This window comes from Falco punctatus, assembly GCF_963210335.1.
Source record: "Falco punctatus genome assembly, chromosome: 3".
In the NCBI taxonomy this organism is placed as follows: domain Eukaryota; kingdom Metazoa; phylum Chordata; class Aves; order Falconiformes; family Falconidae; genus Falco; species Falco punctatus.
In genome coordinates this window covers 91,396,336-91,409,445 of record NC_137582.1, presented here as the reverse complement: position 1 = coordinate 91,409,445, position 13,110 = coordinate 91,396,336, and the positions used below count along the sequence as shown (strand labels likewise).

Here is a 13,110-nt window from a genome sequence, read left to right as displayed (position 1 = left end):
TATGAAGCAGTATTAAGACAGAATAAATAAAATCCAATCTTAGAATGAGCATTAACTTTTACTGAACCCCCAGAAATAATACATTGTGGCAAGATTAATTTGACCACCCCTTTCCTTCCATTATCACACATTTTGGAAGCCTCTTTCATGACTGAGAAGGCCAACATTCTCACATATATGCCCACAACAGTTCAAAACTATCAAATCATACCATAAAAATGTGATTGCTTCTTTGGTGGGCCACAAAAAAAGACTATTTTGCCAGGGAAAATTATGCATTGAGAAGGAATCAAACTTCCTTTATTTTAAGGAAAAAATAAATGAAAATCATGTGCTAAGCAAGAATATAATTAATCCAAGAGAAAGGGTGGAAAATAACACTACCAAAGTATATTTTTGGGTTTTGGGGTGGTTTTTTTTGCTTTTTAAACAGAGAAAGCAAAATGCAAGGTTTTCATTGCTGGAGTATAACTGCCAAAATAGAAGGACCTTCAGCCAGGGGGGGGGACAGAACAAACAAGAGATTCTTATTGCTTTATGTGGTACATTGCATCATAAATTATTCCCTAATTCCTTACAGTTTTGGCTCACACAGGTCGCTGCTTATCTGAGTTGGCGGGAAACATGCAAAGCAGCTATACCCTGAGGAGAAGAGGGAATCCACCAGTGGACGTTAGATGATAAATAGTACAATAAGCTGGCATGATTACAGGCAATGTTGCACATTCCTCTCCGGAGTTTTGATTTGTTATCTAGGGTTGGAGTGGAAAACATACACAGAGAAGGACAGAAGCAGAGGAAGCTGGAGCTGCAGCATCCAAACGACTCCATCAGCCCACAGCCGGTCACCGAGTCACTCACCTCGTAGCCTTTTTCCAGCAGGAACTCAGCCAAGTACGATCCATCCTGGGAAGAGTAAAATATAGGAAAATGTTAGAAACACAGTGAATGGGCCTGGGAGATTGGGACTGGTTGAGGTCTCAAAAAATGGAAAAAAAGAAATATGCAGTGAGTCGACCGGGTTAACAAGCATATACTTTGATTTCTCCAGATTTATACACTGACCCAAAAATACAACAGACTCCTTTCGGATAATTTTAGATTAAGAAGCAGTATATTTTAAGATAACTTGCTTACAAATACTGGTTGAGAACTACTCTCTCTTGAATATCTTCCCAAGCTCCATTATGAAGCGCCTGGGGACATCTTTCCAAAATATCCTAACCACAGTTATTGTATTCGAACCATTTTGGAGACAAGGAAGGAAAAACATGCTTGAAATATTGGTGCAAGCTTGGCATACTCTGCAAACTGACATGCCTCTGTAAGCACTGTGTCACACTCGTGTCTCCCTTGCACACACGTTTCTTCCACAAGCCTTCTGTGGGCAGCAATAATTCTGCTTGCCTAACCAACTGAGTTTTCAAAAACATCCATAGCACACCCCATATTTATACTACAGAATACAAGCCATTTTCGCATTTTATATATAATTGAGGGTTGAGAGTTTGTGTTGGTTTGGTTTGGGTTTTGGTTTTTTCTTTTTTCTTTTTTCTTTTCTTGCTTTTAAATCCTTGTCAAACTTAAACTCCCAGAAAGCAAATACTTCAAAACACATGCTAGCACATGTTTTCCTGAAATAAGATTATTTTCCTGGCATCATTATTGCCAGGATTACCAAACACAGTAAGTCGTATTGTCCTTATAAATGTGTATGCACCATCACAAACCCAGCAAAGCTTACCCCTCCAGAAGAGGGCTCGCGAACCAATTCTGTAAATATTATCCATGCCCAAAGAATCTGCATCTTTTCACTGACTTTTTGAACTTGTTCCTTTAATGTGTGAGAGTATTCCCCCAGAGTCAACTGACTTGCCACGTAAAGACCACTAAAACATAAGATGCCACCTATACTTACATGCTTAAACTCTACTACGGGGATCTGCTCTGCCATGATCACACCCAGAGACACCGAAGTGCAAAACTAAACTGACATCTCTTTGGTACCTGATTCTCCTTGGTCGCTCAGTCCACTAAAACAAACATATAAATAAGAAGGTGACAGTGGGAGACCCAGCAAGTGCAAAGGAGATGAAAAAAGAAGGGCTGTGATTACTTAGGAAGTTGATGGGAAACAGACTTGACTAGGATTGAACCCTGTCAATAAGGTCTTGTTCTTCTCACCCAGGCCATTGCTCAAACTTTCCAGTCGCCCTGGAACATTTTGCACCAGCAGTGGCACTCACTTCCTCTGCGTTTCCTTTCCAGGTCTATCAAGTGATAGGGCTGGGCTTTACAATGAGTGGGAAACAGGCAGCAAGTGTGAAAGCTACTGGTTTCTGCCTCTAGCACAGCACAGCTGATTTACTGTCTGGTAACTGCACACAGTGCAGGTTCATGCTGTCCTGCACTGTGATACCATATCACACACAGCCCCCAAGTTTCACGTTTCCCTTCCTTTTCTTTTCAGTACAGCAGCTGTCAATGCAAACAGCAATCAGAACAGTGATCAAAGTGTCAAAGAGTGTGCAGCTTATAAGGATAGTATGGTTTCCATCTTTTCCTAATGAGGTCAAGGAGCAAATATTAAGCACGCTTTATAAGTGATTTAAGCCTTTATCGATAAGAGACTGCATTACTCACAGATATTCTATTCTCAAAGCTATTGATTTCCATTTATACTACAATCAGAGCTTTGAAGATTCAGGAATCACTAAATCAGGAAAGGAATAATACAGGAGCTAGGCGTTTAGCAACAAATTTCAATTCTTGTTAGGGTTGGCAGATTTTGCTTTATTTGAGCCACACACTGCCAACCATATCCATTCCTGGCTTTGATCTGAGTAGTCATGGACCAGCATGAAACGCATGACTTGGGTCAGTCCATGAAGTTAGGGACTGGGGGGCAAGGTCTTCCCTTTTGTAAGCAAGTCTTATAGTCACCTTGACCCTATTTCACTGAATGTTTTACCCCAAGACTATAGGTCTAAATCATATCCTCTTCAATACTGAAAAAAGCCAATACCAGCTTAGGTGGCGGTGAGCACATGCAATCAGCAAAGCATTAGTATACCCAGCGTCCAATCTGATCATTGCGGTACTATACAGGTACGCCGCTCCCCCTAAGTCAACCACAAAAGCAAGGCAAAAAACCCAGTCTGTACATGAGAGTGCTTGGTTACTATGCTCTCTGCACTGGGCAATACGCTATTCTACTTTAAAAGTGTTGGCACATTTGAGAGCGAGCTTTTGCTAACGTAAAGTACCCAGCTACTGCTATTTAGTTTATAACAAATCAACACCACCTTAGAAGACAGAAGTAGTTCCCTTTGTCTGTGGCCAAAACATCAGTCTTAAAAGAAAATAGCCTACAAACTGACTTCAGTTGGATTGCAATGAGACCTGACTGCACAGATACGTCAGACCAGCTTGAACGATCAAAACAGTTTAACAAGACTGATTAAATAAACCACCTCAGTTAAAACAGTTCCTCATCAGCACACTCTGACATATCAGACTTGAAGAATCACTATGCTGTCTTCAGCCAAATAGTAGTTTGGAAGCACATACAAAGAATGATACTTCAGCTGGCTTCCAAGACACAGCAGCAGGTTTCCAACTGCAGCTGCCTTACAACATGTCTGTAAAATTCCCAGACAAAAGAAAACAGTCACATAAACTAGAGTGAGACAACTTTAGGATGCAATATTTTATATTTAATATAGTAGTTAATGTCAATAACTTCAATAAGCTTTGACAGACTATCAAAGAAAACCCTTTCCAGAGCGAAGAAATTGAGACATAAACAAGAGCTAGACAGTGCTTTGCCACAAATACCTAGAATAAAAAAAGCATCAAGTTTGACTTGATCCATGAGCAAAGAATAGGATCATTTATACAGAAAATTGAAAAGAAGTGGAAATAAACAGCCTGTATAACAATCCAAATCTCTTATTTTGCAATGTTCTACGCAGGGAAATTCCATTTGCAACAGGCTCGTTTTGGATTTTTATTGACACAGTCAGAGCAGGCTGTAAAAGCAAGCTCAAATGCAAGACATCTTTGCCTTCTTCCTTTGATATGGCCAGTTCCAACATCCTTCTGCAAAGCTCCTGGATTCAAGAACTAGATTATGTCCTACCTGAGCGAGCGTAATCTAGAGGAGGAGAGTCCCTCTTCCCCGCAGCTTCTCTCTGCTAATAAGGAGTGGAAGAATGTACTAGATGGATGAAGAAACAAGAGAAAAGAGACCAAGAGGAAGAAGAACTGGGTTCTTCTTATTACTATTTCTGACCTGCAGGTGAAGTATACGGAATGCTTTTTCAAGAGGGAAAAGGAATTAAAAATCTAACGCAAGTGATGCAAGTATATTAACCGTATAACATAGAGGAGAAAGGGCTCCCATTGCAGGGGGGTAGTATATACATTTGAGAAGAAACATCCCCACAGTACAGTGGTAAAAATGACATTTCCCTACAAACGTGCAACGTTATGAAATCCCAAAGTCATGCAAAGGACTGAGAAATCCTGCTGCAGCATCCCTAGAGAAACTGTCCACCAACAGCCCGTCTCTCTGCTTTAGAAATAACGGAGCTGCTAGTATCAGACTCCCAAAGCTCACTCCCAGCCATGAGAGACAAGGTCACTTGCAGAGTACCACTTCACCAGATAACACAGCAGGGAAGAGAGCCTGATTTCTGTGCTGTCTCCCATGCTCCTCGTGCCAGCTCATTTGCAAATGGATTATACATAAAGCCTGAGAACATAAAAATGCAACACCCTCACTGTCAGATGCACTGTTTGAGGGAGGTGCTGGTTTTTTGATATTTCTACAGCAGGCACGTATGATGAAATATCTGTCAGTTTGCTACATACTTATAGTTCTGCTCTGCACTTTTGTGTGTCACAAAACCCAAGTTTCCAGATTTCATTATTCCTTTGGAAAAAAAGTGTCATAATTTTCCACATATTGCATGAAAGACTAAAGTTGGTTATACTTATAAAATTCAATATTGAGTAAGGCTAGTGTCATGCCCTTAGGAATAATACCACAAAGGTGAATTACGGAATTTCAGACTATAGATGGTGTCAATTATCAAGGTCATTCATAGTTGTTCTAAATTCCTTTTGAACTACAAAATATAGCTGTGGTCTGCTGAAGTTAAATTGATAGGTTCAGTTAATCTGTTTGGGAGAGACAGTGCATGGAGAGAAGAGGCACACATTCAGCCACAGGACATGGGTTTTATTTCTTAAAGGGATCTTTCTGCAGTAACATTACCAACAGTGCACTGTCATTTAACCTTGTTTGAATGGTTTATATTTCCATTGAATTATGCAGAACCTGTGCCACTAGTAGCCTTGCACAATAAATGGTTGCTTCATTGAATTTTAAACTTTTGCATAGCTATAAGCTAACACTATTTCAATGACTTAAGCTCGAGTATGGTGACAGATCCTCTGGAGCAGCGAACGCACACCACTAAAACAACATCTAAATGATTTTAGTAACAATCCATAATCACAACTATTCATTTTTTGTAGCACTCAGAACAGCTTTCCTTCAAAAAAAAAATTATCCAAGACAGTAAAACAGTGTAATGTTATTTTTGCTGAAAAATGCATACTTTAATCATTTCCAGTGATTTACAGAGGAAATCAGTAATTTTTTGCAGCTACTACAAACAGAACAGTGCTACACTTTGTCTCAAGTCTTCAAGGCAACAGTCAATGTAAAGCATTAAAGTGTTCATAAAAAATTCTCCATACTGAAAGAAAGGAAGAATTATGAACTCTGAAATGTTTAACTGATTTATTAAAGCTGCCACCCTCCAAATGCAGTAGCTATTTTGCTATTTTGATTTGTATTCTGGCCAAGTAAGAATAGGGAAACAAGTGTCCTTTTGTTCCTGCAGTCAAAAAAAAGTCAAAAGGCAATAAATGTTAAAAAAAAAAAATCTTTGTTTTAAAATATTACTCACTTAGTTGAAGGTTTTTTGCAGAGCATTAACTGCAGTACAACAAAAAATATTAAGCATGAAGAAAAGTTATCATTAGCAACAACAACAAAAACATTCTAATTACATTACTGTGTTCTTTTTCAATTAAGAGTTGTTCAAAAATAAAAGAAGTAGCACAGTTGCTTTGGAAAAGTGAATCACTCTGTTATTTCCTAGTCTGAGCTCCATCTGACCTCATACACTATTCCACTGGTAAACTATTAAGTTACATTAAGAGCTGCAACTGCAGTTATGGACAACAGCAACAAGTTTTTCTTCCTTCCTCCCCCTACTTATCTTTATCCAAAACAACATTATTCATCATCAATATTTACAGCTATTCTACTCTGAACCTTAGCACAGACGCTTCAGCTAAAGAACAAACCCCTTTACCACACTCAAGCCAACATGAAAAGAATAAACATAATTGAAATTTCCTCCTTACTATTAGGAGAGGCAACCAGTTAGGAGATTTGGGTTAACTTAAGCCAACAGTAAGGTATGCCAGTGCAGTGCTGCTGATTTTTTTAAAGTGTCGATATTTTAAAGTATAAAATCTTCAGTCTAAACCAAATATTATATTCTACAATAATCAAACAGCTTCCATCTATCGCACAAAAAACTCCAACATCTCATCTTGGGAAAAAAAAGTTACACCATTAAACTGAGTATATTAAAGGTTTTTTCCTGATTGCTGGAACCTGTGACACAATGTGTTATTTACAAATACACTTACCACAAATCTCCCAGTGACAACAGTCAGGTGCTAAACAGCTTATCAGAAAAACCTAAATAACATGCTCCTAAACTCTCAGGCTGTGTGCTCCAACATTCACATACTCAAACAAACTACTAGTTTTCAGATATGTCCAAAGAACTATTTTTATAAAGAGGAAAAGTATCAGTAGAGAACCTTTTGAAGATGCTAAAGAACAAGTTTTTTCCTGAATGCACGTTATAAGCCATAATACACTACTTTGTTCTCCAAATATGAATGGTTTGTTTTATACTAGCATACTGCAGACAGTTATGAACTCTGAATTTGAGAGAAAACCTAGCTATATTTTTCTGTCTCACTAGTGAAACCACAGGGATAGAAGGAATGTGTCTATAAACATGGAAATGCAAATCACATGGACAACAGTCCACAAGAAAATTAAAACCTCTACTTATAGTGTTTGTAATGGGAAATCCGTAACAGTTTTAAAACCCGCAAGATGATTGTTTTGCCCATCCCTATTTCCTCCTGCTTTCAGAAAGCTACTGGTATCAGATGGTCTTTTACCTTACTGAAATAGTAACAGCAGCTCCAATCAGCAGCAGCTATAAGCATTTTGGACGTGCCCATCCCTGAGTACCCAGACTAACCCACCAGGTGACTAAGCCCACTCAGAGGGAAACCCCTGCACCTAACGTAGATTCACCCCAAACGCTACCCGGTGGAAACCCAAACACACAGACAGAACCTAGTTGCACAGAGCAAGGAAACCAGGAAACCCAGGGTTAAGCTGTAGGACACGCTCTCAAAAGAATGATTTTGACCTCAAAATCTGAAAGTTCAGAGTTGTCACAAACCAAAAGGCTCAGAAACTGTTTTGGAAGAAATACAGTGTCTGTTCTGTGTAAGATAGACGAGTAATTTTGTGAAGTGACACCAAGAGGAAACTACAAAACCTTAGCATGCCATCTTTACTTGTAATGCTACAGAGGAAAACCAAAACAAAAGCAGTAACACGGCTATTACTGTAACTGGGGAAGACACCTGAATCTATGACCATAGCTCAACACACATCCTACCAGAAGTAGTGGATCTACCTCACTCCCAGACAGAGCTACATGTTTGGGTTTGTTGGGCTTTTTTTGTTGTTGGTTGGTTGGTTTTGGGTTGGGTGTTGGGTGGGGTTTTTTTTTTGTTGTTTTTGTTTTTGGTTTTTTTTTTCTCTGCAGCAGCCTACTACTGCTACTGAGGTTAAAGCTGCTTCCACCATTGTAGCACCAGCCTCTCACACTGATGCTCAGCAGGCTCTCTGCAACTGCTGCTCAGTGCCAGAGTTTACCTAAGTTTAGCCCAAGACAATGTTTCTTAACAGGGTATGAGGTCAGTTATTTGAGAGAAAACAAAATAGAGCACTGCAGTGTCATCTTGTTTGCATGAGACCAAAGCCTAATGAAGAAGAAGTAAATGAGTGTAGACAGGGAAAAAGCTTTTTTCATTCATTCTTCTGTACTCAGTGTACATATGTACATAGCAATTTAGTCTGAAAAATGACTTTATTTAGAGAAACACAAAACCAGAAAGCAAGCATATTCCAATTGGAGTAGAAAAGCAATGCACAGTAAGGCAGCTTTTATTTTCCTTAAATGTTTGCATGGTTAGAAATTTGAAAATGCAGTCAAGGACACTTGATTGGTCTGTTGGAGCTTTAACAGCTCCAGTCTTGCAATATTCATTGAATGGTGGTGGAAAAAAAAGCACATATCCTGCAATTAAATGGTCTGCAAGTCATGGGAGCAACCAATCTGTTTCCTGGACAGTTGAAGTCCTAGGACAAGACAGCTTGTGTTGCAACTGAGCACTAGTCTCTTAGCTAGCACCTCTCCCAGTCAGCGTGGTGGGAGCCCAGTTTTTACTGGTCTGGCTTCTACTGAAGCACAAATTGTTTTTTCAGGAACTCTGCTCGTTTACGCAATTCCCATCTTTTCATGTCAAGGTTCTCACACTTTCCAATTTTCAATAACAGAGGTGTTTAAAAGGTGACCCCCAACACTTTCCACATAGTTGTAAATATTCAGAGTGGCCAAAAGACCAGCAAGCCTAAGAGCTACCATCATCCCAGAGCTCCAGGGAGCTAAGCTTTCTCTTTACACCAGGAAGGGATACAATAAGAAAACAAAAAAACCCGAAAACACACCACAAACCAAACACCCTATCCCAGCAATAAACTTCCTGATACTTTTGCAATGGAATAGCAAAGAAAGTATCCAATTGAAATTTCAAAACAAACAAAAAACCCCACAGAAATCCCAAGCTTAACTCTTGTGAAAGAGTATCAATGTTTGGAGCAAAATATTACATGTTAAGCTACTCTCTTTACTTGACTATTTGTATCATCTTTTCTTTGGGATAAACTGAAGAAACAGTAACAGGAGAGCTCTTAAGAGTTGCTCCCCAGCGCTTACTCTTAACAACATGCTCTTCTTTGCTGTAACAGTATATTAGGTATTTTGATGCCTAAATAAAGCTACATTCCAATTCATTGAAAAATACAAAATACAGGCATCTTAAGACAAGTTCTTCCTATTCCTTCCAAGACACTGTCCTCACAAAAAAAAAACCCAAAAACAAAAACAAAAAAAACCTGAAGAAACAATTAGTGAAGTCAAAAACAATCTACAAAGATCTGAATACAATGCTTTTAACCAGTTTTTTCCAAAGATAACACTTGCCAGAATTCCATGTTTTGCAAGGTTTTTATTATGCCCAGAATCAGCTTCACATTTTGTTGGATATTTTTAAACAAGAGTACATGTGCCTGTCTTCCTCTGTAAGCAAAATCAACTGTTAGTGAACATGCTTAACTATACAATAAATGCACTTATGCTTAAAACATTTAAGTATAGAGCGATTGAAATTGGACATTAGACCTGATACCTCTGTTCTATGTGGCCGCTCTTGCTAATCAAGCATTCCGATGCCACATGGACTGGGCTTCCTGGTGGCGAGAAGCCAAGCAGGATAAGGATTATCTAAGCGACAGCAAAAGGATGCAGTGTTTTTTCAGAGAAGGTTGCAGAAGGTTATCCTTATATTTACAGATACCATACAATGCCTTGTGTACCCAACTTCACAGCTTTCCCTTGTCAGCTTCCAAAGCGGGGAAAAAAACCCACCCAGTTTCATTAATTGCCAAGGTTCTTGTCTGGGGGAAACTAGAAAGGGAAAGTGAGCAATCATGTTTGCTTATCCTATCTGTCAGGAACAGGATTTGGAATAGACAACTACTACAAAACCAGCAGCACAATACTCATTCCTCCAATTCATACAGTATTAAAACCCACTTGCAGTTTGGGTTAGTAATAACCCCTTGTATCATCTACAAGTGCAGTTATCAAAAGAATCCTTTCAGCTAGCTAGCTTTCATTAACAGCTTCCTAATTTAAGATTAGGACAGAGCTATATCAAGGTAAAGCAACTATACGGTTTAAGTATTTCCACATCATTTTTGTTGCAATGAATGATGCAGTTTTGCATAGATCTCTGAAAACAGAAGAACTATTTAAAGCTTTCACAAAGAAGCCTTTAAGCAGCATCAAAACAAATTACTTTAAAAAGCTTGTCACCAGCATTTCTTACTTTAACTTCTTTCATTTGCTGTTCCACAAAACCTGAAACCAGTTAAATTTAACTGACTTTACAAGCTGTGGAAAGACTGAGTACATAGGACACATTTTAGTCATTTTTGTCTACATTCGTAGTAACTTCCTCTAATCTCAAGGTTTCTTTGCGGTTCGCTTGAATCTCTGCACCCTAGGAACTACAGGAAATACTATGGAAACCTCCTTGTCTCACTTCGCAAACTGTTCTGTTACATTTATTCCTGCATTAATAACAGCCTAACAAAGTCAAACAACACAGTATCACAATGTTATTTGTTTAAAATTCCTAAATTCTTTAATTGCCAAGAGACACAAGGATACATTTTAACTGATCCAACTGCAGTTCTTACAAAAAGGCAAATGCAAAGGAGATAACATCCAGGTTTTAGTACAAGTTTTTACTAAAGCTGGCAGCATCCTATCTTTCCTAAGAAGCACTTAAAATTTCCATAGCAGGCACAGGAAGAGAACTCTTGGTTTTATTAAACATCAAATATAAACATGACAGCAAAGGGCAAGAGGGCCTTGTTTTCAGACACGTGGGTACTCAAACTAGCACTTTTCTTTGAACAAAACACTAAGCCCCCAGAAGATGATTATCAGATATGTGCATACATAAGTAGTTCACGAAATGAACACGCTGGTCTTCCTTTTAAAGATATTAAAAAGTACGGATTAACACCACCATGCAACTGACTCTTTGGAATGGTCTTCATGCTTTGTATTGGTAAGGTTCACCTGACATCTGGCTTTTGCCTGGGCTGAGCCAACACTCCCAGGAAATAAGGACAACAGCTAGAAGTCAAGAAATTGCACCTTATATCTTATGAATCTTCCTAAATGCTTATGGATTGAATCACTACAATATGCTCAAAGTACTCAGAAAGAGGAAGTTTCCATACTGAACTGTATCGCATATGGAAAACTAATTTGAGCAGCCCTTAAGGAGTTCTTCATCAGCACATCAACTAAGCTGCTCTGCCTCAAACCATCTGTCTTCTCCCTCTGCCTCATTCTAAGAGAAGGGGCATCATTCATTTTCCACCCATCCTTCCCCTTGAGGGTGATCCATTATTTAGAAAGCTTGAAGAGGCATCTTAACAGCCCTGCTATTTAGGCACATGATTACATGACCTGTGCCCTGACCAAACTACACTAAATGGTACCCTTTAGATGAGCATCCTTACTCTTTAGGGGCTGACTGCATTTAGGGGATCTGGAAATACACTGAACAAGGTCTCAAGAGTATTAGTGAATGTTTTTGTACTAGTGAACATGCTGAAAACCAGTAGGTGTATACAACCAGACAGCTAGCTTAACATCTCAACACTACCCTCACAAAAAGCCCTGCTTAAATGACACCGCACTAGCAGGCATTCTGGAGGAAGTTATTTGATTTACTGCAACCCAGAAAGGAGTCTACAACAAACTGCTTTGAGACAACAGTAAAATTCCACCTTCAGGAGCCAAAGCACCACAGCTACACCCCTCCCCTCCCTCCAAGGCCAGTCATGCCGCCTGACTCACACCACTGCACCTTATTCATTCAGATCTGTGTTTAGCACTGCAGCCATCCATGCCATCTGCTGTGCACCGACCATCCACACGCACAGCCAGTCCTCCAGCCACACACAGGCTGCTCCCATGGCAGGATTCCAAGTAAAAACTGTGGCTACGTGTTTGCACATCTTGTTTGTCAATATTGCTTTGTTTCTCCAAGAACAACTTGGCAAACTGACAGGCCAGAAGAGTGCTAGCCCATCCAAAGCTGCTCCTGTCGGCTGGATGCCTACACAGCAGTCAGCCACATGTTACAATTCAAGTACACTGTGCATGTATCCGGATGACCTGTGACAGCAATACAAATTTTACTAGCTTTTTCAGAACGTTCGCTTGTTTCTGAAGATGACAACAGTTCTAGATTCATAGGGACAATATTTTGGGTTTTTTTCCCAGATACTTGTTTTACTCGAGACAGCTGTTTACATGAAGGGATATTCAAACTTGAAAGAAAATGTTTCCAGGTAGTCTCATGTACTCCCGTAGGGCAATCTCAACCTTGCAAACTAATTTAGCCATCATGTGAATAAAGTCTGCACTGGAAGGTAAACAGCAGGGGTCCCAGGGAGGGGGCCAAACAACTATAAGGAGGAGCAAGCAAGGAGGGGTGCTCATCCTACTGAAGTGTAACAAAAATTTCTACAAAATTACTGGAATGAGACCAGCAAAGGTTGAGCTTGTTCCTCTCCTGCTGACACACAGGAAAGGTAAAACTGCCAGTTGCAGTGAAAGCTGTGCACATCTATTCAGACAGTAAATATTATCACATTTTAATTTTGTTCTGCTCCCTTCCTTAAAATGGAAGTATTTCCCCAGAAATGTTGGTGTCAGATATCCATTTACCCATTCTCAATGTATTTCATGCCATAAGGATGCCAGGCTATGTTTTACTCCATATACCCATGCTTACGTACATATGATACATACTAGATACGAGCTTCTTGCTAGTAAAAAGCATTTTCTGTTACCTTGCACATGAACAGTTTTCTTAGTAGTCTGTTTACATAAAAGCAGTGGCTAGGCACAGCACTAGCTCTTGAACAGCAACAGGAATCATTTGTGCACAAACGTTTCATGCACAGGATCAAACGCATTTCTGGTCTACGGCAATTCAGTTTTCATCCAAGGACACACAGAAATAAGTGGATATATTCCTCACTGGATCACCCCATAC

The 13,110-nt window shown here is 39.5% G+C and overlaps 1 protein-coding gene across 5 annotated transcripts in view; it reads right to left on the bottom strand.

Moving 5' to 3' along the window:
* GMDS (GDP-mannose 4,6-dehydratase) overlaps window positions 1-13,110 on the bottom strand; it is a 425,916-nt gene that overhangs the window by 356,899 nt on the left and 55,907 nt on the right. For all 5 annotated transcript variants that reach the window (XM_080377830.1, XM_080377831.1, XM_080377829.1 and 2 more), the window contains one exon: window positions 862-906. In XM_080377830.1, the coding sequence (XP_080233956.1) occupies window positions 862-906 (45 nt within the window). The remainder of the gene's footprint in view (window positions 1-861; window positions 907-13,110) is intronic.